Source organism: Callorhinus ursinus, unplaced genomic scaffold, assembly GCF_003265705.2.
Source record: "Callorhinus ursinus isolate GAN/ISIS: 27379988/994484 unplaced genomic scaffold, GSC_fseal_2.0 scaffold41, whole genome shotgun sequence".
NCBI lineage: Eukaryota > Metazoa > Chordata > Mammalia > Carnivora > Otariidae > Callorhinus > Callorhinus ursinus.
This window is the reverse complement of record NW_027397103.1, coordinates 12,116,499-12,140,716: the sequence shown is the minus strand read 5'-3', so window position 1 is coordinate 12,140,716 and position 24,218 is coordinate 12,116,499. Positions and strand designations below refer to the sequence as shown.

General features: G+C 39.4%; 2 protein-coding genes across 15 annotated transcripts in view; both read left to right on the top strand.

Moving 5' to 3' along the window:
• Window positions 1-15: 15 nt before the first annotated feature.
• MPHOSPH9 (M-phase phosphoprotein 9) overlaps window positions 16-24,218 on the top strand; it is a 60,728-nt gene continuing 36,525 nt past the window's right edge. For 2 of the 14 annotated variants that reach the window (XR_003211717.2, XM_073881258.1), the window contains exons 1-11: window positions 17-183; window positions 2,962-3,226; window positions 5,481-5,634; window positions 10,705-10,794; window positions 11,006-11,526; window positions 12,418-12,541; window positions 16,343-16,433; window positions 18,298-18,404; window positions 21,653-21,778; window positions 21,974-22,434; window positions 22,762-22,917. Coding sequence is in view for 10 of the 14 variants with exons in the window: in XM_073881258.1 (XP_073737359.1) it covers window positions 3,120-3,226; window positions 5,481-5,634; window positions 10,705-10,794; window positions 11,006-11,526; window positions 12,418-12,541; window positions 16,343-16,433; window positions 18,298-18,404; window positions 21,653-21,778; window positions 21,974-22,434; window positions 22,762-22,917 (1,937 nt within the window). In the remaining 4 variants the exon portion in view is untranslated. Of the gene's footprint in view, window positions 184-2,961; window positions 3,227-5,480; window positions 5,635-10,704; window positions 10,795-11,005; window positions 11,527-12,417; window positions 12,542-16,342; window positions 16,434-18,297; window positions 18,405-21,652; window positions 21,779-21,973; window positions 22,435-22,761; window positions 22,918-23,897; window positions 24,075-24,218 lie in introns of those variants that run through there. The other 12 variants (XR_012374895.1, XM_025889666.2, XM_025889670.2 and 9 more) reach the window with 11 other exon arrangements.
• LOC112837414 (large ribosomal subunit protein eL42-like) lies at window positions 1,988-2,429 on the top strand. Its single transcript, XM_025889677.2, has one exon. It carries the CDS (start codon window positions 2,036-2,038, stop codon window positions 2,354-2,356), a length of 321 nt encoding a protein of 106 aa, XP_025745462.1. The 5' UTR covers window positions 1,988-2,035; the 3' UTR covers window positions 2,357-2,429.

The following is a 24,218-nucleotide window of genomic DNA, read 5'->3' as shown; positions in this document are numbered from 1 at the left end:
TTTGCGCGAGGGGCGGGAAGGGAAAGGGGCGGCCGACGCGCGTGTCGCGGTTCGGCCGTCTCCGCCCCCTTTCAAACAGCCAATCGCAGGCAAGGTGCCGGGCGCGCGCACGCTCCCTCGAGTTTAACGGTCGCGAGAGGCCGCTCGCCCGACCCTGACATCGACTGTGGGAGCAGCGGCCAGGTAAGCGGTCGCCGGCCTGCGGGGAGCCGTCGGCCAACGGGGGGCAGGGGGACGAGGCTTGGAAGACACGGCCTTAGCAGAACCCCAAGGGTGCTGATGGATCCAGGGCGGGGAGGACGACGACTAGACGACGCACGGGCCCCCCACTGCATCCCTCCGGTGTGTGGGGGGCTTTGCTCGTGGCCGTGTGCCTTTTCTAGACTCAGTGCCCTTGAGTGACACCCGGGGGGCCCAATCGCAGAGCGCCTCTTCCCCAGGGGCGGGGGGCTTGTGGGATTTTTCTTCTCTCTTTTTTTTTTTTTTGACGGTCTTCCTTGGTTTACTTTGGGAATCACGATTGTAGTTGTTGGAACGGCGGCTTTTTCTTTCGCCTCTTTGCTGCCTCCGGTTTAGGCGGCTGCATTCGGTGGTTTTCCCTCGCCTTTGACCCGAGAGCCACCACCAGCAATTGAGGTCTGGCTGTGAGGGCGAGGATGTCGGGATCTGGCCTCAAAACCTCTGCAATCCTCTCTTCCTTACGCCCTCGGGCTCCCGGCAAAGCGCAGCGCCGGGTTAACTTTTATATAGTATCAGCAGACCCCGATCTGGTCTTCCCCCCGCCCCAACGACCTTTCCCCCCCTTTTTCTTTTTTACTGCGTGTCGTGGGGACAAAGAGCGTGACATTTCGTTACCGGGAAATATAAAAATGGCTCTGTGCTTATATCCATTGTCCATCGAGTTTTGTTTTATATTGTGTGTGTATGTGTGTATTTTTTTTTTTAATTTTGCATTTAGGTCGGGGGTTTCTGCCCCCTTCCTTATTCCCTCCCCTTACCCCCCCCACCCCTCCACTGGAGAAGCATCTTTGCATCTCAAGTGGTTTTTCCATCTGCATCTTCTGCATCCGGACTACCTCGGCCGGGGGAGAGGGGGAAATAATAGATGGGATTGCAGATCCACGTCCCTGGAGAGTGTGTGTTTCCCCGTAGAAGAGCAGGGTGATTTGAATCCAGCTATTTTCGTTGCCACTTGGAAGGTGCAGCCCCAGACTTTTTCAATACCCCATTTGTGGTTGGCGATGGGCTGAGCCCTTGGGGAGAAATCCATTTAGGTAGGTCCTGTTACCCTTGGCTTTGACAAAACCTTTCCCCCTGAAGGATAGGGTTCCTTTAAGAGCTGCTGTTTTTTTAAGGTTGTGCTTTCTAAACCAGGCCTAGGAAGTGGGAACCTTAGTGGAATCAGAATAGATCATTTTCCTCTCTTCGCACTCCCTGAAGTTTGTATCTTGTAATCAGCATCGATTTTTTTTTTATTTTCTTCTTCTCTTGCTCCTTCACTTAAAAAAAAAAATACATGAATTCCCTAAGAAGGAAGCATGGTGTTTGATTTATTATAGCCAATTTGTCTCTGTACACCTAGCATCAGTTAGCCTGCATCAATTAAGCAGTTATTTTTAGTTGACCCGGCAAATAGTTTGTTTTTAAACAAGTCATACATCCATAGAGTAGTAAAGGCTATGGTAGTGCAAAATGTGTTTCTTCCACCCTGCCTTCCAGCCAATGGAGAAAACCACCATTTATTTTGCTATGTTTAATACCAAATTAAATACTAAGTAGTTCCAATTTATCTATTCGAAGTATAAACCAACAAGTATGGAGCCTTGGTAGAACTTATTAAACAAATGAACAAAGCATCTAAGTATTCCAATTGTTACATAGTAGAATTGTGTCTAGAATCCTAATAATTAAACACAACAAAATTCTGAAATACTACCTGGAAAAGATGATGCTACTTTCGCAAATCACTCTTATTGTAGATTTTTTGAGATAAAATTCACATAACACTTTCCGTGCCGATAGCGCTCTCGCAAACATGGTGAACGTTCCTAAAACCCGCCGGACTTTCTGCAAGAAGTGTGGCAAGCACCAGCCCCACAAAGTGACACAGTACAAGAAGGGCAAAGATTCTCTTTATGCCCAGGGAAAGCGGCGTTATGACAGGAAGCAGAGTGGCTATGGCGGGCAGACTAAGCCGATATTCTGGAAAAAGGCTAAAACTACAAAGAAGATTGTGCTGAGGCTTGAATGTGTTGAGCCCAATTGCAGATCTAAGAGAATGCTGGCTATTAAGAGATGCAAGCATTTTGAACTGGGAGGAGATAAGAAGAGAAAGGGCCAAGTGATCCAGTTCTAAGCTTCATATTTTGTTAATATTACGAAGACAATAAAATCATGAGGTTATGTTCACTTCAAAAAAAAATTCACATAACATAAAATGCATCCTTTTAAAGTGTACAATTCATAGGTTTTTAGTATATTCACAGATGGGTTGTGCAGCCATCACCACTTTGTAATTCAACAATTAACCCCAAAAAGACACTCCATACCCCTTTTTGGTCACTGCCATTGTCTCCTTCCCCCAACTTCTGGCAACCATAAATCTACTTTCTGTCTCAAGAGATTTGCTCTTCTAGATTTTTCACATAAATGGAATCATACACTAGGTGATCTTTTGCTGAGCTTTTACTTAAACATAATTAGTGTTTATCCACATTGTAGTATGTATCAGTATTTTGTACCTTTTTATGGCTGAGAAATACTCCATTATATGTATATTTCACATTTATCTATTCATCAGTTGATGGACACATGGGTTGTTTCTGCATTTGGACTATTGTAAATAATGTTGCTGTTCTTAATGTAGATTTGTTTAAAAGGATCAAGGTTTCCAAAGTAGTGAAAAGACAGTTGCTAGGTTTAGTGGCTTTTTATAGTATTTTTTCCTCCATTCATTTTCAGACTCTCTTGGGAGCTTAGGATATTTCACAGTTCTGAATGTTAGCATCTGAAAATGCCTGTAGACGATGAAGCATCTGAAGATGACTCGGATTCAGTTTCTTCAAACATTGAAAGAACCTACATTTTCCAATAAGAGAGTATAACAGTTTCTGTACACTATGGAAGATATTGATTTGGTGAAACCCTTACGAAAATCTTCATCTTCTGTAGAATCTGATATAAAAAATTCTCCCCATTCTTTTGGACTGAACTTAAATACTAATAGGTAAGAATGGGATAGATAGATTTTTTTTTTAATGTAACAACAAATCAAAATAAGCTTACTTGTGTAGTTTATCCAAGTAGTGTCATGATTATTTGTTCTATTTAAATAACGATGACAACCCTCAAACAGGAGCTGTTCTGGGACTAGTTAAGAATAGTTTCAGGGGGGAGGCGCCTGGGTGGCTCAGTCGATAAGCGTCTGCCCTCGGCTCAGGTCATGATCCCGGGGTCCTGGGATTGAGGCCCGCATCGGGCTCCCTGCTCAGCAGGGAGCCTGCTTCTCCCTCTCCCCGCTTCCCACTTGTGCTTTCTCTCGTACGTGCTCTCTCTCTCGAATAAATAAATAAGATCTTTTAAAAAAAAAGAAAAAGAATAGTTTCAGCCTTTCCCTGTTTTTCATTTCTCCCACAGATAATGTACTTTTGCATGGGGAACATTGTGAAAAATAACTTTTTTTTTTTTAAGATTTTATTTATTTATTCGAGAGAGAGAGAGAGACAGAGAGTGCAAGCAGGAGGAGAGGGAGAAGCAGGCTTCCCGCGGAGCAGGGAGCCTGATGCGGGGCTGGATCCCAGGACCCTGGGATCATGACCTGAGCCGAAGGCAGACGCTTAATGACTGAGCCACCCAGGTGCCCCTTTGGTTTGTTTTTAATCAGAGCCTCATTGCTCTCATTTTGTATATAATCTGACAAACGTGATTATTAGATTCCTAAATTTCTCGTAGCTTAAAGACAGCAAAGAGGCAAAACCCGTCAGAGAGGCGACCAGCTATAATAAGCAGGTACAAGGAAGCAAAAATACAGCAGTCTGGGTCCTACTGGTAAAGGGTCAAAGGTCTTTAAACACAGTAGATCTTGAAAAAATGGTGTATAATAATAGATCTTGAAGAGATTGTGTATAATAAATAAATTCATTAATTCTTTAAAAAGTTTGTTCATTCTCTGCCCTCCTCAGGAGGAATTTAAGGCAGCTTACAAGAACATATAAAATGAGAAAGCAAGGTGAAAGGGGGGAATGTGTGTGGGAAATGGTCCAGGAGAGATGCCTGCCTTTGTCATTTGTACCCATGCACTGAAAGTTTGTTTCTTGTATCACTCGGTGGCCCCTTTGAAGAAGTCCCTTTTAGAACATAATTTGCCTGGGGGAACCTAAATGTGCCCTCCCTTTTTATTTTTTTAAGATTTTACTTAAAAATTTATTTATTTATTTGTTTGTTTATTTTATTTAAATTTTTAAAATGCAATCTCTACCCCCAACGTGGGTCTCGAACTCACCACCCCAAGATCAAGAGCCACATGCTCCACTGACTGAGCCAGCCCTGCACCCCCTAAATGTGCCCTTCTAATGAAGATTATGTAACTGAACTTGTCTCCCTTTTCGTTGTGACTGGCAGTGAAATCAGTCAAATTTAGACTTATTACACAACTGTGTAACCCCTTATGGACAACATGTATGTTCTTCTTTCCCTTGAGTTTTTATTAATCTTTCTCTGATTCTATTTGTTACCATTTTTCTGTTATTTTCATCAGTGTTGTTTTTTTTTTAATGAACTCTTTGTGAAACAATGTAGGGTATCAATAAATAAATGAAAATGACCTCTTAGACTGGAATTTGAACAGAGTTTATTGTCCTTAATTATGCTTTGTGTTTTTCTAAAGCAAATCTGAAATAACTTCCTCTCAAGTTTGGGAAAGCAGTCCTCCTGGAAAGAATCAGTGCTATTTTACACAATGAATAGTCTAAATAAGTCCTGAATGTTTGCTGCTAATTTGCTTGGCACAACTTTTATTCAAAGATCGTGTAAAGATAAGCATCAGCTTATCACACCAAATTAGGGGGATCCAATTAACAAGACTTGACTGCAATTCTGGGCAGTGGAGAAAGAAACCCCACTACAAAAAAAGGACTGTTCTTACAGTAGAGCAAAATAATCCTCTGGAATGATTTAGATTGGAGAAGCTGGACCTTTTTCTTATCGTATAGCAGAAACTTTTATTTTCTGCTGGTGCTTTGGAGTGTGCTCCAACTTCTGGAGAAGGTCTTTCTGTTGGGTTCTTTAAAAAAATAAGTGCTGTCTTTTTACTGCTATTTTCCTTTTGTGGACAAACGTGATCAGATTTTCAACAAACGAGGTACCATTAAGAAGGATTAAATATCAGTGGTTTTGTACTGCTCTGCTAAACTTGAACTGCTGAAATATTCAACACTTTGGTAGAATGAAGGAAACCATTTGAATTATTTATGTTTCAACAGAAGTAGTCCCCACCTTAGTACAAATGGGGTATCCTCTTTCTCAGGGAAGACCAGACCATCTGTAATTCAAGGTACAGTTGAAGTCTTAACCTCTTTAATGCAAGAGCTACAAAACAGTGGAAGGACTGATTCGGAACTTTGGAAAAACTGTGAGGTATCTAGTTTTGTTTTATTTGTGGAATTTTAAAAAATATATTTGTAAATGTGCCTCTAATAAACTCTAAATTATTAGAAATTTATATCCTAAAGAGCATGATTCTTATTGCTAAAGTGGACAAATACAGTAATTGGGGAACAACATTGAACAAATGAAAAAGATGATCAAGAGTATGTTTGAACAAATATTAGTGATTGGACACTAATTTACATTTTAAATGTCAACTAAAATATTAGCTTTGTTCAGAGAAGTGAGAATTCCAAAATTATTAATATTGTTACTAATTCTAATGTTTTAAGTAACAGAATTGTTATTTTGAAAAACCTAAATCCTCTTTGAAATATTTTGAATGCTCTACTCATAAATTAAGACTTCTGTTTGTAATGCCTTATCACATTTAGTTGTGATACATTGAATTATATTGGTTTTTCAGAATTGTGTTTCTTTGGTCCATAGGTTAAACTGTGATATAAAATTTAGCAGTTAAAAGAATACATATATGTAAATTTTGTTTCACAGAATAATGCCCCAGTTAGATTTTTCCAAGGCTAGATTTGGTAATACCTTATAAAAATGTATAAAACATTATTATTATTAAATTCTTTAGGGAACAGATTTTAGTAAATGTATTTTTTATTAAATTTTTAAAAATATTTATCATACTCTTAAAACCATTATTTGTGTTATTTTCAAAATGTGTAAGTGGAATGAAAGAATACCTGCTTTAAGGATTCAGTAGCAGCCTCCCCTAAGTAATTTTTTGTATTCATTATCCATAATCATTGAAGTTATAAAAATGACTGTTATTGCAGACTTTAAGAAAATTGAGTTTTTATTTATTTATTAAAAAAAAAATTTTTTTTTATTCATTTGAGAGAGAGCATGAGCAGGGGGAGGGGCAGAGGGAGAGGGAGAAGCGGGCTCCCCACTGAGCAGGGAGCCCTGATATGGGACTCGATCCCAGGATCCCGGGATCATGACCTGAGCCAAAGGCAGATGCTTAACCAACTAAGCCACCCAGGTGCCCAAGAAAGTTGAGTTTTAAGTTTTTACAATTTTTGTGTTTTTTCCATATAATAATCAGTATATGCTAATGCAAGAGACCTGTAAAACGAGACAATTAAAAATGGAATGTTTTGTGAAATGTTTACTTTAATATACTTATCCATTAGCTTATGAACCTGAACTAGCATGCTTTAAAAAAAAATAAGGTATTGCTCTCCTGGCAAATTCATGTTTAACTAGAAATTGTTACTTTTAATACTTGAAATCAGCATCTTGGAATCAGAATATATTTGTGAATTTAAGATACAGATTTTTATAAGCCAGCATACCAACCAGCTATTTACACCTTGACATTTGAGCCAGTTTCTTTACACCCTTTCTCCTCATCTGTGATATAACATTATGTTTAATATTAATTGGCTACTTAATTTTTGTAATGTAGACATGTAGTTGATTGTTCAGTGAATAGTTTCTTAAGATATTTCTTTGACAGAATATGAAATATCCTTCTGGTCGTTTCAGTAAAGTCTCTCCAATTTATTAGTATGTTTTGTAGCATACAAAAACAAAATCCTCTGTTTTACTGTGTAGCATTTTCGGAAGAATGGGAGGGGTATGGATTGTGCAAGTCTTATTCCTGACTCTTTTCCCTGAATTTCATGTTTTCATCTCTTTTTGGAATACTAACATTTGTCTGATTTCTACCATTTGTAAGGGATTAATCTATGTTATTAAAGCAAAACGTAAAACCTTTCATGGAGCTCAGAGCTCTGGAGATCTGATTTCTTTCTTCTAAAACCTCTTTCCTGCAATTCTGAAGTTTATCGTCACTTAAACTTGAGAAGGTGATGTATTTTGATTCATGGAAAATAAAGTTTAACACATTTATATAGATGTGTTATATCTATATATATATATATAAAGTATAACACATTTATATAAATGCTTGCTGTTGCTAATATTTCTGTGATGGTGAATTTTTAAAGCACATTATTAGCTAATTTGTCTTAATTCATTATTTTTGCATTTTAACTATTTAGCACTACTGATTATGTAAGAGTAATTGTTATGTGATAGTGGTTATTGTAAGTATACCACTTATTGAGTGTCTAAGCAGTATACTAGACACTTTTTGTCAGTGGCACTCAACCTTATTAGACCTAAAGCCCTCATTTTATAATTTTACAGTTTACTAATTTACATTTTACAGTTATATTTTACAATTTTTAAAGTAACATCAACTTAAATGAAATTCACAGATACATCTTGCCTGTACCTACTGTAAAAACAATCATCCTCTTAACTGTGGTAAAGAGGAGGAATAAAAGTTACTTATAATACAAAAACAGGTATTTGCTCAGGCGCATCCACAGTAGAAGCAAAGTCTGGTGTTGATATGTAGATTCACTGTGAAGGCAGCAGCTATAGACATGGACTGATACAGCTGTGTTGCACTGATGATCTAGCACTGCGTTTGGTGACATAATTTTCTGAAATGGTGACCAATTTCTGACCGAGTTCTGAAACAAACTTAACATCTTTGTAGTTGGATTCCTGGACAGTTTGATGATTTGAAAGCTGTGCAAAATACATGGTATTTTTATAATATAAAATGGACCCAGGACAGTTTTTCATTGTTGGGGACCATCCTTTGGTTTGTTTCCCTGGACCCACTGAGTGCTGGTAGTGCCCTCGCTATATTTGTGACAGCCGTGACCTCAGTTTTTCAAAATGTAGTTCCCCCCATTGGGATCGCTGCTTCACATGCATCATATTTGAATTTAAAATTTAATCCTCCCAGCCACCTATGAGGTGTTACTCTTCCCATTTTATAAATTCATAAGCACAAATGAAATTTACTTGTTGAGGACCACCACACAGGTTGTTAGTGGGGAGCTGGGAATCAGGCCTAGGATGTCAAAGCCAATGGGTTATTTACGAGGCCAGACTATAGAAACCCCTTTCAGGCTAATAGCATCAAAAGCTGTTTGCAGGGGAAGGCTTTAATGAGATGCCCAAGTCCTCTAAAAGTATGTAAAATGCAGGTCATATAATTTTAGTTAGAAATGAATTATAGTTCTTAATAATGTGAATAATATTTGCTGCATTATTACATTCTTAAATATGTTTATTGAAAATTAAAATACAAAATCTGACTAGGCATAACAAAATCTCTACCAATTTATATCCTGAGTAAGCTCTATTCATATCTTAAATAAGAAAATGATAATAAGGATATGATTAACCTTAAGTGTGTCACATAATAACCCATTTTTGTTTTTTTGTTGTTGTTATGTATGTTATTCTGTCATTGTTGTCATTTAGTTCTGTGTGACTAATAACTTTATCAGGTTAAAATAACTCCTAAAGTATTTAAGTTAGTATAACTTAATAAGAAAACTGTTGCCTGATTTCTTTTTTGTTTTGATTAAGATACTTCATATTATAGATAAAAAGTTGAGAAGATAAGGAACTGAATTTGATGTAGCCTACCTTATCCTGAAGTTAGTTGATTTAGAATTAATACTTCCTGTCAGTACTGCTCTGTTTCAATTTGAAGGTTTCCTTTTCCAATCCTGAGAGTTTTTACTTCCTTTGCTTTAATACTGTTATATAGCTTTCAATTTAATTCTGCTCTGTTACGGTTATTAAACTGGCTTTAATCTGAAGGGCCTCTGGAAAAAAAATCAGCTTGAAATTCACTTTTTTTTTTTTTTAAGGAAACTCTACCCCCAACGTGGGGCTCAAGCTTAGGACCCCAAGATCAAGAGTTGCATGTTCCACTGACTGAGCCAGCCAGGCGCCCCTGAAGTTCACATTTTTATACACCCACTTAGACTGTATATCTGAGTGCCCACTCTTTCCTTGGCACTGTGTCCCAGGTGCTGGAGACAGGTTAACAAAGTGAACAAACGAGATGCTCTCTGATTGTGGTAAAGGCTATGAAGGCAATACACGGATGACGTTTAGAGAGAGAACAACCAAATGTGAGATGGTTTGGGAAACTTTGAGAAGTTAAGCTGAAATTGCAAGAAGGGACAGAAGCCATGATAAGAGTTGGAGAGAGAACTTTCCAAGTAGAGGGTACAGTGAGGACAAAGCTTTTGAGGTGCAAGACAGTTTTGGCATGCTCAGGGAAAAGATAGAGGCCAGCGAGGCTGGTGTGCACTGAGTGAGGGGTAGAGAGGGCTGAGATGAAGTTGGGAGCTGTGCATGGGCCAGATCACTCAGGGCCCTGTAAGGAACACAGGAGTGGAAAGATAATTGAATGGTTTGTAAGGGAAGCTCTTTTTCATGGTAGCTGCTTATTGTATATTATTGCATAGAGTCTGTTGCTGAAAGGACACCAGCCTTAAGACTGAATTTTTAGCCTCTGGACATCTCCCTGCCCCCTTTCCTGCCATGTTTTGTAGTCTGGTTATAAGAGTACTGACTCCTTTGTCTGCTAATGGCCTTCAAAAAAAAAAGTACTGACTCCTCTTGAGAGTCAGGATGGATCAGGACCTAAAAGTGACTGAAGGGAGGGCTAAGCCAGTTCCTTTGGGCTTTCATTCCTCTCTCAGCTGTAGTGCTGTCAAACACTTCAGTATCTGATTCGAAAAAGGTTCTTTTTTTTTTTTTAACTTAAATAACAAGTAAATTAGGGGTTTAAATCCCACAATACCAAATTATTTCTTGTTTTAAGGCGTGGGATTCCATTTTCTAAGAATTGTTTAAGAAAATCATTAGCTGTTACAAGGAAAGGAAGAAAAATTTATGACAAATATGAAGTAAACTGCCAATTCTTGATGATAGCAGAGGACATCAAATTAAGATGTCATTTGAAAACCAGGATTTACTCAGACCTTCGAATTTACCCAGACTGTAGGTTACATGAGAAAGGGGTGACCACGCCTGTGCCTTTGTATTTTTGCATTAAATACAGCTTTGTAGCTCTTTAATTCAGCTTATTCATTTTACATTAAAACTATATTTTAAAAAGGTCCTTTCCCACGGGAGGAATTTTTCTGTGAATATTACTTGAGAAATTATTTTTAACTAAAATATTTTATAATTTAATAGACCAGGTGGTTACAGCTATTCAATTTGGTGGAAAAACAATGCCAACAACAGATAGTTGCCCAGCAGGAACAGTTCCACAACCAAATTCAAGTAAGTTGTTAGTTACCTTGATTCTTTTCTTTGTATTGCTAAGATTTGCAAGAGGAAGCAGTTAATACTTCATATCAGTTTGGTTTTTGAACTAAAAACGGATTCTCTTTATAGAGTAATAGCTCATATTTTTAAGCAATATTTTCATAGTATTTATGAAAGTGTGATGTTTAGTATACTTTCTTACCCAGATCTATAACTTTATTTTCAGCGAATACAAGAGGAGATAAAAAATTTAGTCAAGTTACAGACCAGTAATACTTCCTGGGCTTCTTCCGATAGTTCTTTAAGCAAACAGTTATCTTCAGAAAGTCAAATGGGTTTTTTTTCTGAAAACAGTGAGAGAAATGAACCTATTACCAGTTATCCTAAGTCTACAGAACCCGAAATGCAGCAAGAAACATCCGCGTCACAACCAGACTGCAATGTGGATGGTAGCTCAGTGAGCAGTGGCTATGGTACCTTTTGTGTCTCTGAATTAAATGCCTACAAATCTAAGGACCCTCAGGAGTTCATGGAGCACACAGAAGTTTCTGAAGGACAGTTTGGAGCACCTTTGGGGCAGACGGAGTCACTTGTAGATGGTGGAAAAAACAAGAGTTTTCATATACATACCACTGAAGAGTTTTGCGCATCTGTAAAGGAAGATATTTCCATTTTTCCTGGTGAATTTGAACACGATTTTCTTGGCGGAAATAAGATTTCAGAAGTATACAGTGGAAAAACAAACAGGTAAGTAGAATTTCTCCCATAATTTGAAGGGAGGTTTGCTTGTTTATTACATTTAGAATCTAGTAAAGCAAGCTCATTTTTGAGTATGATAAAATGAGACGTATTTGAACACTTAGCAGCTTTACCAAAGTCTTGTATTTATTGCTTGTGGCAAATGGAAATAAAGGATATGATATATTACCAACACGTGACTTTCTTCCCATTTGCAATGTTGTAAGACTACTGTAACCTAAGGTGGGAGGCCGTGCCAGAAAAATACCTTTTATATTTTCTGGTCACTATAAACTTGCTGAAAATTCGAGTATAGGACTGTATCAAGAGTAGAGTTTTGTCACATATGTGCATATAATTTGAAACCAAACATCATACATGAGTATATTCAATTTAATGCTTTTTGTATATGAGGAACTTTTGTAAGCTTAATGACAACTGTGGCTGGATGTTTGTAAAGCAAATAATCATTTAAAATTATGTCATTTATCCTAAATGTTCAGTTTTATATCTCTAAAATGGATCCTCTAAAATAAGTGTTCAGCTATAGCAACAGATCTTGTGTACCTATAAGTATAATTACTAGTCCTCGCGAATAAAGAAGACTTTGCTGTAGGGATATATTGAGTACTTGAATGGGCCACTGTGATCAGTTTTGTTCTACTCTATGGCTACGGCTGTATGTATTACTAATCACTGTTAGTTTTTTTGTTCACTTTACCTTTGGTAATAAAAAACTGTAAAAAGAAATTTAGGTGAATCAATAAAAATCCATCTTTTCTCTGCTATTAGAAAAACAACTCAAAGCATTTTCCACTGACTAGTATCCACTAGTGTTTAGTTTTATGTGTGAAGAACAGCATCTAAAGAGAATACTTTTGGTTTTCTCTTTTTGAATAGTAAATCTGTAACATCATGGGCACAAAAGCTGAAGCAGAACCAACCAAAGAGAGCACTTACAGAAGACGGGTGTTCAAAATCTATGCAAGGAAATGAGCAAGCCAAGAAGTCACCAGTTGAGAAAGTAGGTGATAAGTCACTTTACTCTGGCATGCCTCAGCTACTGATAATTTTTTTTTTAAGATTTTATTTATTTATTTATTTATTTTGACATCGAGACAGACAGCAAGAGAGGGAACACAAGCAGGGGGAGTGGGGGAGGGAGAAGCAGGCTTCCCGCTGAGCAGAAAGCCTGACGTGGGGCTCGATCCCAGGACCCTGGGATCATGACCTGGGCCGAAGGCAGACGCTTAACGACTGAGCCACCCAGGCGCCCCAGCTACTGATAATTATGTGGAGTTTATACTACATGCTCATCAACATAAGTTTTTTGCCCTTTCTTTTGTGGTATTAATTTGTTCCATTGACCTATCAGCCTTTAGGAGTCTCAGAGGATTGGAAACAATGATTTGCTCTAAGTATTGGTTCTTTAGTAGTCTGCAAATCAAAACTAATGAGGGATAAAGTACTATAAAAAGTGAAAACCATGTTGTAAAGGTCCTAATTGTCTTTGTACTGCAACTGTTTACATTTAGCCAGAGAGTAATCCATTTAACTTTTTTTAAGCCCTCAAATAATTTGTATTACTGTTAAGTTGTAAGAAGTAGTATTATATGTGTGAATGCAAGAAGGGACAAAAGAACAGTACTGGGCGCTGAATAATCTGAACTCTGAATTTATAATCCAAATTGTGAGAGATTATGTGTTTAAATTCTCTGTGGCCCTTTTGTTAATCTAGCAGCTGTTTTTGTTAGAGTTACAGATATTCAGTAAATTTTAAACATCTTTGAAGCCCTTTTGGCTTAAATTTTTGTAGAGTAACATTGTTTAGTATAATTCATTGAAATTGCAAAATCCGGTCTCTGCAAACTTGATACCTTTAGAAATTGGCCACTTCTTGATCATCGTAAACATGGTCTTTCCATCATCCTATGAAAAAAATTAAATAGAAGTCATAAGAACACAATCCCTCAGCCTTCCTAAGGCACTGTTCTTTTTTCTTCCAGTAAGTTTTCATTTTTCAGCCTGTGATACTTAGCCTTCTTCATATTACTGTTCTTGAACATATTCCAATTTGTGTTCAGAAGGGAAGTGAGGGTGCAGAAAGCTGGGGGGGGCTGTCAAGCCTCCAAGATCTGCAAGCGCCCTGTAGTATTGCATTCATAGTACTGTTCTTTTGTGTTTTTTTTTTTAAGTTTTTTTTTTAATTTTTTTTATTTGAGAGAGAGTGCAGGAGAGGGGGTAGGGTCAGAGGGAGAAGCAAACTCCCCACTGAGCAGGGTGTCCGATGAGGGACTCAATCCCGGGACTCCAGGGTCATGACCTGAGCTGAAGGCAGTCGCCCAACCATCTGAGCCACCCAGGCGCCCAGTACTGTTCTTTTGAACCCATGTGCCATCAGGATGCTATATCCTTGATTTGGAGATGGGGGTGAAAGTTGCTTTTTTCTTTGGATTAGGTTGGCAGAAAAAGAAAATGTCTTTCTTTCTTTCTTTTTAAAGATTTTATTTGAGAGAGAGAGAGACAGCAGGGGGAGGAGAAGAAGCAAACTCCCTGCTGAGTCACCCAGGCACCCCTCCATTTATTATTATTATTATTTTTTAAAGATTTTCTTTATTTGACAGAGACACAGCGAGAGAGGGAACACAAGCAGGGGGAGTGGGAGAGGGAGAAGCAGGCTTCCTGCGGAGCAGGGAGCCGGATGCGGGGCTGGATCCCAGGACCCTGGGATCATGACCTGAGCCGAAGGTAGACACTTAACGACTGAGCCACCCAGGCGCCCCTCCATTTATTATTTTAGAGAGCCAGAAAGAGCAAGTGCATGCACAGGCGCTAGAGCGCTGGGGGAGGGGCAGAGGGAGAGGGAGAGAATCTCAAGCAGAATCTGCTCTGAGCTTGGAGCCTGATGTGGGACTTGATCCCAGGACTCTGAGATCATGACCTCAGTCAAAACCAAGAGTAGGATGCTCAACCGACTGTGCCACCCAGGTGCCTCTTTCCCTTTTTTTTTTCTTTAAAGGTGAGTGGTATTTTTGGTAGTAAATCGTTATGGGAAATAAAGTTTCTTTGATATTTGAGTTTTAAATGATTTTCGGATAATGGTAGTTGATGAACCCAAGGCCCCACACCTGAAACACATTTCTTACCTGTGTAATCCTGAATCAAATTCTGTGGATTCACCAAGTTGGGGCTCTATTTCATCCTTCCTCTTCTCCTGTTTTTTCTAGTTTCAGTCTAAATCAGGGAATCCTTATGGTCAGAATTCTCTTGGGATCCAATTTTCTCTTTCTACAATGGTAGTTTCTTTGGGGTGTTGGCTATTTTGAAGCACATCTTGAAATGGCTCTTGTTTAGCATAAGGATTTTCCTTGGTCCTTTGTTGGGGACAGACTTGACGTTACCATTTCCCGGGGAAGCAGGACACGGGAGTGGTTTCTTGGATGGGTGACGAGACTCTTCCTGACATCGGTGAAGGTCCCTGTGCCAGGTGTGGGACAACTTCTTGGGAAGGACTTCTCATTGCTCCATACTTTTCTTTCTCATTAAACGCGAGGCCTGGTGTGCTCAGTAATGTGGCAGCAGCCGGGCAAGGGGAGGCCCCCGCCCACCGCTGGGTCAGCTGAGTGCGTTCAGGTTGGCACCGCCGGACTGGGAAGCGGACAAAATATGTTACTCGGTATTTTTCACTTAGCTTTCTGCTGTCAGCTTTTTCTGGCCTGTTCAGTACTGAGACTTGACAGAAATTTGAATTTCTGTCAAGGTAGGAATTTTAGAAGAGACAAAAGATGACCTAGGAATTTCTCATTTGATGAACGAGGGACTGAGTGGTACCTTAGGAGGCTGAGATGAAAACTCCTCCATGGTAGGTGGAGTGCTGTCACCTCAGTATCCTTTTACTTTTGCTGTGGGTCCCCAGATGATTGTAAGCAAATGCAACTTAAATACCTTTTAACAGGAATTAAAAGTTTGATGGTGGTGGAACTGATAAGAAAAATTCTGATAAAAATATTTTTGTTCGCAAACAGAGATTTCTTGTGACAATGCCAGAGATACTGTGAGGAGTAGTTAGCTCAGAATTTTTATTAGAATTGATGATAAGCAAGCATTTTGAGCCTTTTCTGGGATTAGTAACCAGTTGCCTGTCTGTAAGACACAGTTTACTACTTGAAGTTCATATAGATTACTGAATGCCATTTTCAGAGTTTGAATTATTATACTTTTTTTTTCTTAAAAATTTTATTTATTTGACAGAGAGAGACAGTGAGAGAGGGAACATAAGCAGGGGGAGTGGGAGAGGGAGAAGCAGGCTTCCTGCCGAGCAGGGAGCCTGATGCGGGGCTCGATCCCAGGACCCTGGGATCATGACCTGAGCCGAAGGCGGATGTTTAACGACTGAGCCATCTAGGCGCCCCCAAATTATTGTACTTTTAATAATAAAAATGAATTGTTAGGGCTTTCACATTAATTTTTACGCTAAATGACTTTAATTCCAGGCACTTTGAATTTCTTTTGGCTGTAGCTGGCAAATTATAAATACATTTCATTTTGAACTCATTAAGTAGCTCCAGGTGCCAGTGTTCTTCTGGTTCTGCAGAACCAAAATAAACTTTTGTAAACACACAGGAAAAGAAAATCCTCCACGGTTGATTCCTATCATTTTGCATTCTTGTAATCACGGGGAAAACCAGGCTTTCTTACTTCTTCATGAACCCTCTGAGACTTTCTCTATACCGGGGTTTGACACCTGGCTCTCATTCCTTGGGTCAGCAGTTTGTGCCTAATGATTTTCAGCTGTCAACTAATAGTTTTCTCTCTTGCCTTGTAGTCTAATTTCACTGCTGCTAAGCATCCTCATGCTTTTTACCTCAATAAACCAGATGAGAGTCCAAATTCTTGGATGCCTGATTCAGGAACAGGTATGATACTTATTTTTTTATAACAACTTATCTGCATTTCTAATAGGAAGATAATTCTATACAGTGTAGTAGAGGGGTTTCTGTAAATCTGTTGTGTGTTGTGTTGTGCCTCTGCTAAGTCTGATTTCCTTACTTGCATTAATTTGTGTTACACATTCTGTAAAGATAGATGGAAAAATACTTTTACAGTTATTTCAAACAGTTGCAGAAGTCATCTCAGCATTTTCCAGGTGCTCCAGAATGAATTAAGAAATTCAAACCCTTTGTGAACCATTCTTTACTCTCCATGGTAAGCTTATTTTAGTTTCAATGATGTAACATACTGATTCTACCCCCCCCCCCCCGCCTGTACAATCCCACATCCAGTTTGTCAGGATGAATTAGCACTGCAGGCTGAAAATTGCCAGAACTGAACCACCGTCATGCTCTCACCCTCAGACAGCTCCCATCACCTGTCACCTGGGGTTCTGCAGCTTCCTGCCCAGCCTCTCTGCCCTCACCCTGGCACCTTTCCATCTGTTCCTAACACAGGAGCCTCTAGGATCCTTGTTAAAGCTAGGTCAGATCATGTGAGTCCTCTGCTCAAAACCCTGCTGTGCTCTTTCCCTCAGAAGAGCAGCCAGAGTCTTTATAGGCACCCACAGGCCCAGCAAGATCTAGTCTTGCTCTGTTTGACCTCATTTTCTGCTATTCCCTTTCTCTGCTTCAGCAGAGAGGCTGTTCGCTTAAATGTGCCAGATATTTTTTTTTTTAAGATTTTATTTATGGGGCACCTGGGTGGCTCAGTCGTTAAGCGTCTGCCTTCGGCTCAGGTCATGATCCCGGGGTCCTGGGATCGAGCCCGGCGTCGTGCTCCCTGCTCCGCGGGGAGCCTGCTTGTGTTCCCTCTCTCACTGTGTCTCTCTCTGTCAAATAAGTAAATAAAATCTTTTTTTTTTAAAGATTTTATTTATTTGACAGAGAGAGAGACAGGCAGAGAGGGAACACAAGCAGGGGGAGTGGGAGAGGGAGAAGCTCCCTGCTCCGCGGGGAGCCCGACGCCGGCCTCGATCCCAGGACCCTGGTGTCATGACCTGAGCCGAAGGCAGACGCTTAACGACTGAGCCACCCAGGTGCCCCGATACGTTCTCCTTTTAGAGCTTCTGCTTTGCTGCTTCCTATATTTGAGATGTTCTCCCCACCTCTTACATAGGGGACCTCCCTCACACATGGCTAAAATGCTTTTACTCTATCTTGTTACCTTGCAGTGAGCCAACCTTGAGCACCCCTCCACACACACTACATATTCCGTTTTACCTGATTTTTAAATCTTAACCATTAGTGTGCTTACCACCTTCTAACCTACTGGGTATACCTTGTGATTTGTTTACTGTTCACGTCTCACATTTCCTGCTCCCCAGCCTGGCACAGAAAACAATATATATTTGAACCATTGAATTCTTTATATTGCTTTTTCTGTACTGCTCATAAATTGTTGTCTTTTAAGAGATATATTTTAGATTGCACTAGTTTATCTTGACTTTTCTTAAGTTTATTTTTTTTTTTAATAAAGTCTACGCCCAACATGGGGTTGAACTCACAACCCTGAGATCAGAAGTCACATACTCTATCACCTGAGCCGGCCAGGCGCCCCATATCTTGCCTTTTAATAATATATTTCAGTTTTAAATATTTGGATCATTAAATTAGAACTCTTACATGGTAAGGCAATTAAGAGTCTATGCCATCAAAATTCAACTTCCCATATAGACCTAAAACTAGTTACTTCCCATATTTAATTTTCTTTAAGTAGAAATAAGTTTTCCTAGAAAGCATTTTTGTTCTCTGTCCTCAGTCTTCTATTCTGTATATTTGTGTGCGATAGGACTGACTTATTGGAAGCTGGAAGAGAAGGACATGTATCACTCTTTGCCTGAGACTCTAGAGAAGACGTTTGCACCGGCCTCCTCCACAGATAGGTCCCCAAGCCAGGTAATTTAAAAACACATTGTGTGTGGGTGTTTACATTATACAATTGTAGTTAAGTATGCCATTTCATTATGAATTTTGTGTTTTCCAATTTCTGATATACTAAAGAAAGCCTGGGCTTTAAATTATACCTGCTTTCAAATTGGGTCTCTCATTCATTGCCTTATATGATCATAGGAAAGTTACTTAAGAGTAGAATTAAAAATGTCCAGTTAATGTGTTGCAAATTTAAATGAGATGATTTTGTGCCTACTGTTCTAAATATAGTAGGTCTGCAGACAACCACTTCTGCTGTTCCTACACCTGGTTTTGATTCTCCATCCTATTATGCCTTCCTGCTAATCCATTTGTACCATAATTTTGAGTATTTTAATTTTGTAGTAATTTTCTTTGAGCAAGAAATGTAAATATTTTCTTTGCTTCAGAACAACGAAATAAAACTACCGAGCTTGTGTACATCCATGTACATATCTCACTTCAGTCTTTTGGTCAGGTGGTGAGAAAGTACTTTGGGGAAAAGGAGAGACTACAATGAAAGTAACCAGGAGAGCTGTAAGCCTGAGTGACCGGCATCAGCAGGGCAGAGGGCATGCATATCAGCATACACATCAGATTCCCACAGTGGGGCAGAAACCAGCATCCCATCCTTCAGGAAAGGAGTGAAAAAGAGAGAGAAACACAGAGGAAGACTGAGGAATGACACTCTGAGCCGCCGGAAGGCTTGGTGGGCTTCGTGATGACAGGGCTCACTGTGTGTATGACATTATCTGCACCATCAGTAAATGAATACTGTATTTGGTGATTCTAAGATACTGTCACCTTTAAGACTTCCTGTTTCATATTCGAACCCACCAAAAAGGACCAAGAGAGCACTGATACAGTAGAATTTATATTTTACTCTTATTGAAAGAGCTTGTAGACTAATTAAACATTGATTTTTATCAAAGAACTCTTATACACACTTAAGAAGGACGTTATAAGTGAAATAAGTCTGTTAAAACTTCTTCACCTACAGAGGCTTACACTCTTTTCAACTCAGTGTTAGTTTCTGTGTTTTTCCACATACTGTTTTCCTTGAGCCATCAAGAGCTTTGAGGATTTGACATTCTTTAAAAAAGGCGGAAAGGCCTTGGTGTTGAGTTTTTACCTGGCTTAGTGGTTATGTAGAACTGGCCTGTGTTTGGCTCCCAGATGGGGGAACATTGCTTAAACATATAGGATTCACCGTCCCTTAAATATTGGTTCTCAGGGGTTCAGGTGTAGTCTCTAGGATTTTCTTCCAGACTGTTGACACCTGTTTGGCCAATTTTTATGTCTTCGACAATTTGCTCATGAGCAGGTAATGACAATTATGTCACAATTGCTACTTGACTGGTAGCAGCGTAAGATGCCGTTAATTATAAGAGGCATCCTCACTTCAGAGATGTTAAAATATGAAAAGAAATCGTAGAAGTGGAAAATGTGAAAAATGGTTCCTTGTACTACGGTGAGCTCTAAATAGAGGAATTGCAACTGCTCACCCAAACCACCAGGCAGGTATTCCTCAGGCTCAAGGCCACATCCGGAGTGCTCTGCTCGTTACAGGCTGGAAGTCTTGAAAGAGCCTTTAGGTTGTTGGTATATAAAAAGTAAAATTCCACAGTAGAATTACAAAAATTATGAATTTTAAGGGTGTACATTCAACAAATTAATGCCTTTAATGCACACGCAAAAAGTTTTTTTTTTTTTAAGATTTTATTTGAGAGAGAGGGAGTCTGAGAGTCATGAGCAGGGGGAGGGGCAGAGGCAGAGGGACAGGCAGACTCCCCACTGAGCCTGGGGACCTCCCCCCAGCCCCCCCACGTGGGGCTCCATTCCAGGACCCTGAGATCATGACCAGAGCTGAAGTCAGACGCTTAATGGACTGAGCCACCCTGGTGCCCCCATGCGCACACAAAAAGTTTGATCATCTTATTCACAAGCTAGTTATAGGGTTTATTTAAAAAATATTCGTGGGTATTCTGCAGTCTGTGTAGGGTCTGGAAATTGGACACCAATTTAAAGCTACATGTAAATGTATTCTTTCAATGCTTTCAGTGTATCTCTTGCTGAATCTATAATCTCATTTAAGAGAATGTCCACAGTTTAAATTTGAGGTCCAGGGTTAAATGGTCCACTGTCTTGCCCTACAATACATCCCACCTTGAAATAATTTAAGGCTGAGGTTTTAATGTTTGGAGCTTAGACCTCTTCGTAACATTCCCAGTGTGGCAGAGCACTGATTTCAAGCTGTAGAAATTAGGGTCATATCTTCTTATGAGTTTTTAAAAGGGGCTTATTTCCATAGGGTAACTTGTTTCTTAACCCTTTTTTTTTTTTGCCTGCCAACTCTTAAAAAAATAGGAAGGGGGGGCGCCTGGGTGGCTCAGTTGGTTGAGCGTCCAACTCTTGATTTCGGCTCCGGTCATGACCTCAGGGTCCTGGGATTGAGCCCCATGTGGGGGGTGGGGCGGGGGGGTCCTTCGCTCAGTGGGGAGTCTGTTTGAGGATTCTCTCTCTCCCCCTCTGCCCCTCCCCTGCTTGTGTGCGTGTGCTCACTCCTCCCTCTAAAATAAATAAACCTTTAAAAAAAAATAGGAGGGCGCCTGGGTGGCTCACTTGGTTAAGCGACTGCCTTCAGCTCAGGTCACGATCCTGGAGTCCCGGGATCAAGTCCCACATCGGGCTTCCTGCTCAGCAGGGAGTCTGCTTCTCCCTCTGACCCTCTTCCCTCTCATGCTCTTTCTCTCTCTCAAATAAACTCTCTCTCAAATAAATAAAAAATCTTAAAAAAAAAAAAAAGGAAAATAACTATATAGATACCCCTATACCTGTCCTCTTGAGTCATATGATACTAATTTAGCCAGAAGTCTTCTCATCCTGCTTTGGTCATTCATGATGAAGTCTTTTCTTACCTCAAAACTTGATTTTTATCTTGAGTAGGGGGCACTACCAAAGTTTTTTGTTCTTTAGACATATTCTTAGGCTACTAAATAACTTAGGTTCAGATTATCACCTTAATATTTATTGTTAGGGGATATTAATTTTTTTCATTCTGAGGAAGACTCATAATTAACAGGTAATGACTTCTAAATTTGTTTTATAAGTCCGAAAGTCTAGAGTCTCAATTCATTTAAAATCTTTCAAAAATCTTTTTGTGGTGCTGATCTTGATATCAGTAAACTTTTTTCATCGTTGATAATACCATTTAAATTTTTTTTCATATCTTTAAGTCTAATACTAGTAATGAGATGAAGCTACCATCACTGAAGGATATTTATCATAAAAAACAAAGGGAAAACAAGCAGTTACCTGAGAGGAATCTCACTTCTGCTTCCAACCCAAATCATCCACCAGAGGTAAATTGTCAACACTCTGCTGAGTGAAAATGAAAGATGCTTTATGGCTCTTAACTTTCATCTTAAGCTTTATTTTCCCAGGAGACCTAAAGCCTACTCACTTAAAAACAATTTTCCCTAGGAGATCTAAAGCCTACTCAAAAACAAAGGGCAAAACTGAGGGCAAAACCTTACTGTTTTCTGTCTTATTTCTAGGTACTAACTCTAGATCCAACGTTACACATGAAGCCAAATCAGCAGATTTCAGGGATTCAACCACAAGGCTTTTTGAATGCCCTTGATGACAGAATATCCTTTTCACCAGACTCTGTTCTAGAACCTAGTATGTGTAGTCACTCTGACATAGACTCATTTTCACAAGCAAGTAATATCGCTTCTCAGTTACCTGGATTCCCAAAATATCCTTCAAATACAAAAGCTTCACCAGTGGACTCTTGGAAAAATCATGGATTCCAAAATGAAAGTAGGACCAGTTCCACATTTCCTTCAGTTTATACTATTACTAGTAATGACATCTCAGTGAACACTATAGATGAAGAAAACACTGCCATAGTAACCTCAGCCTCAGTCAGTCAGTCCCAGCTTCCAGGGACAGTCAACAGTGTCCCAGAATGCATTTCCTTGGCTTCCCTGGAAGATCCTGTGATGTTGTCCAAGTATGTATTCAGTGCATGGCTTGTAATGTTAATCGATTTTGTGTGACGTCTGCTTGAATGATGAAAATGATTTTTATTGACCTTCCCTAATGTATAAAATCTTAGAGATACAGCATTTTTAAGGTAGGACATCTAAAAATTAATGTACGTCTTTCTTTTTTTGCTTAATTAGTTGTCAACGTGTGTATTAATCTATTATGTTTTATGTGGGTGCACAGAGGAAAAAGGCTGTACTTTTGCTTATGAGAGATTGTGTTCTTGGTTTCTCTTGTGGGATAGAGAGTGAGTAAATGCTCTCCTAAAACATTTTTTTGCCCTCAACAACAGAATTAGGCAGAACCTGAAGGAAAAGCATGCTCGACACATAGCGGATCTTCGAGCTTATTATGAATCAGAAATAAATAGTTTGAAACAGAAACTGGAGGCAAAGGAAATTTCTGCAGTTGAAGATTGGAAGAAAACCAACCAAATTCTTGTAGACAGGTAAAATTTATAATTCAACTATGAAGTTAGTGTTTCTCGAACTTGGATATGTTATTTTTTCCAAGTATACTATATTGTGATAAAAGAGTTTGAAAACATGTTTTAGATTTGAAAATCTTAACAGATATATTTGCCTAAGTAATTATTTTTATAGGTTTGAACCAACCTTATATAGCACACTGGTAGCTGACATGAGGGCATTTGTTTCATACAGATAAAATACTAAAATAGTTGAGCAGATTTTGTATATTTAAAGGAATGTCATTTATGGGTGGATTAGAACTATGGACAGATTTCCTAAGAAATCTCTGACTAACGTCCTTGAGCAGTCCTCAATCTTTTCTTAAACCCAGATTTCACATAATTTAATCCAGACACTCATGAACCTGTGGAAGCAATTATCCTGCTGAAAAAAGAAACCAACATGGAAACACAGGGGACAATTACGTTAAGGATAGCCGAATACCTGTTTGAGAGAGAGAATCATTAACAAAATTCGATGCTCTAACTGTAATAACAGCATATTTGCTTCATATTTTACATTTAAATGGGACTTAAACAGATTGAAAACTGCTGAGGTTGATATAGCAGCAAAGAATTGTTCTCTAAGGCAGACAAAGACAAAGCCCCTTGAGAAAAGATTAGGAGGGAACTGAAGTCATCTGGTCCAGTTAATAGTTTAACTTGCAGAATTCTAGGTAAACTAGCCTTTATACTAGCTTGCTGTTTCTTTGGTAGTTAACAGGCTGTCTTATTCCTGGGAGTTACCGCAGCTTTTGCTGCTGGGGTAGGCCTGGGTGGTAGTGGTAAAGAGCAGTAGTTTGAAAAAAGCCAGAAAGAAGCCAGGTTTAGGTTTTCTAGGATAAAAGGAAAAGAGTAGCTGGCAGGTTAGGGGAAGTCGGTTCTTGTTTTTTTTGTTGTTGTTTTTAAGACGGCAAAGAGGACTACAGGTACTTCCTGTGGAAAACGGAAGTGTGAAAGCAGCCCCCCAGTAGGCCTCCTTAGGTTAACAACAGGCTGCCGGAGAAGGCGCCTGCGACAGGATAGCTGAGGAAAGCCCTTTTTCTGTCCGGAGGCTGCTAGAGCGGTGAGGCCGTGTAGGTGGGACGGATTGGAAGGCAGGATCGAAGGCGACAGCAGCAGGAGGGGCGTGGAAGGTGGGGTACGGAGAGCCGTCACCCGGGACTGGAGAAATGATTCACCTAAGACAAAGCCAATTTAAAGTTGTCAGCATACACATCGGGTTTTTTTCAAACTTAAAATTGCAAGTGGGAGCATCCCCCTGGTACTGCAGATAGGGC

Bases quoted from the DNA above. Each gene is read 5' to 3' on its own strand.
- LOC112837414 (XM_025889677.2), top strand. From the start codon at position 2,036: ATGGTGAACGTTCCTAAAACCCGCCGGACTTTCTGCAAGAAGTGTGGC.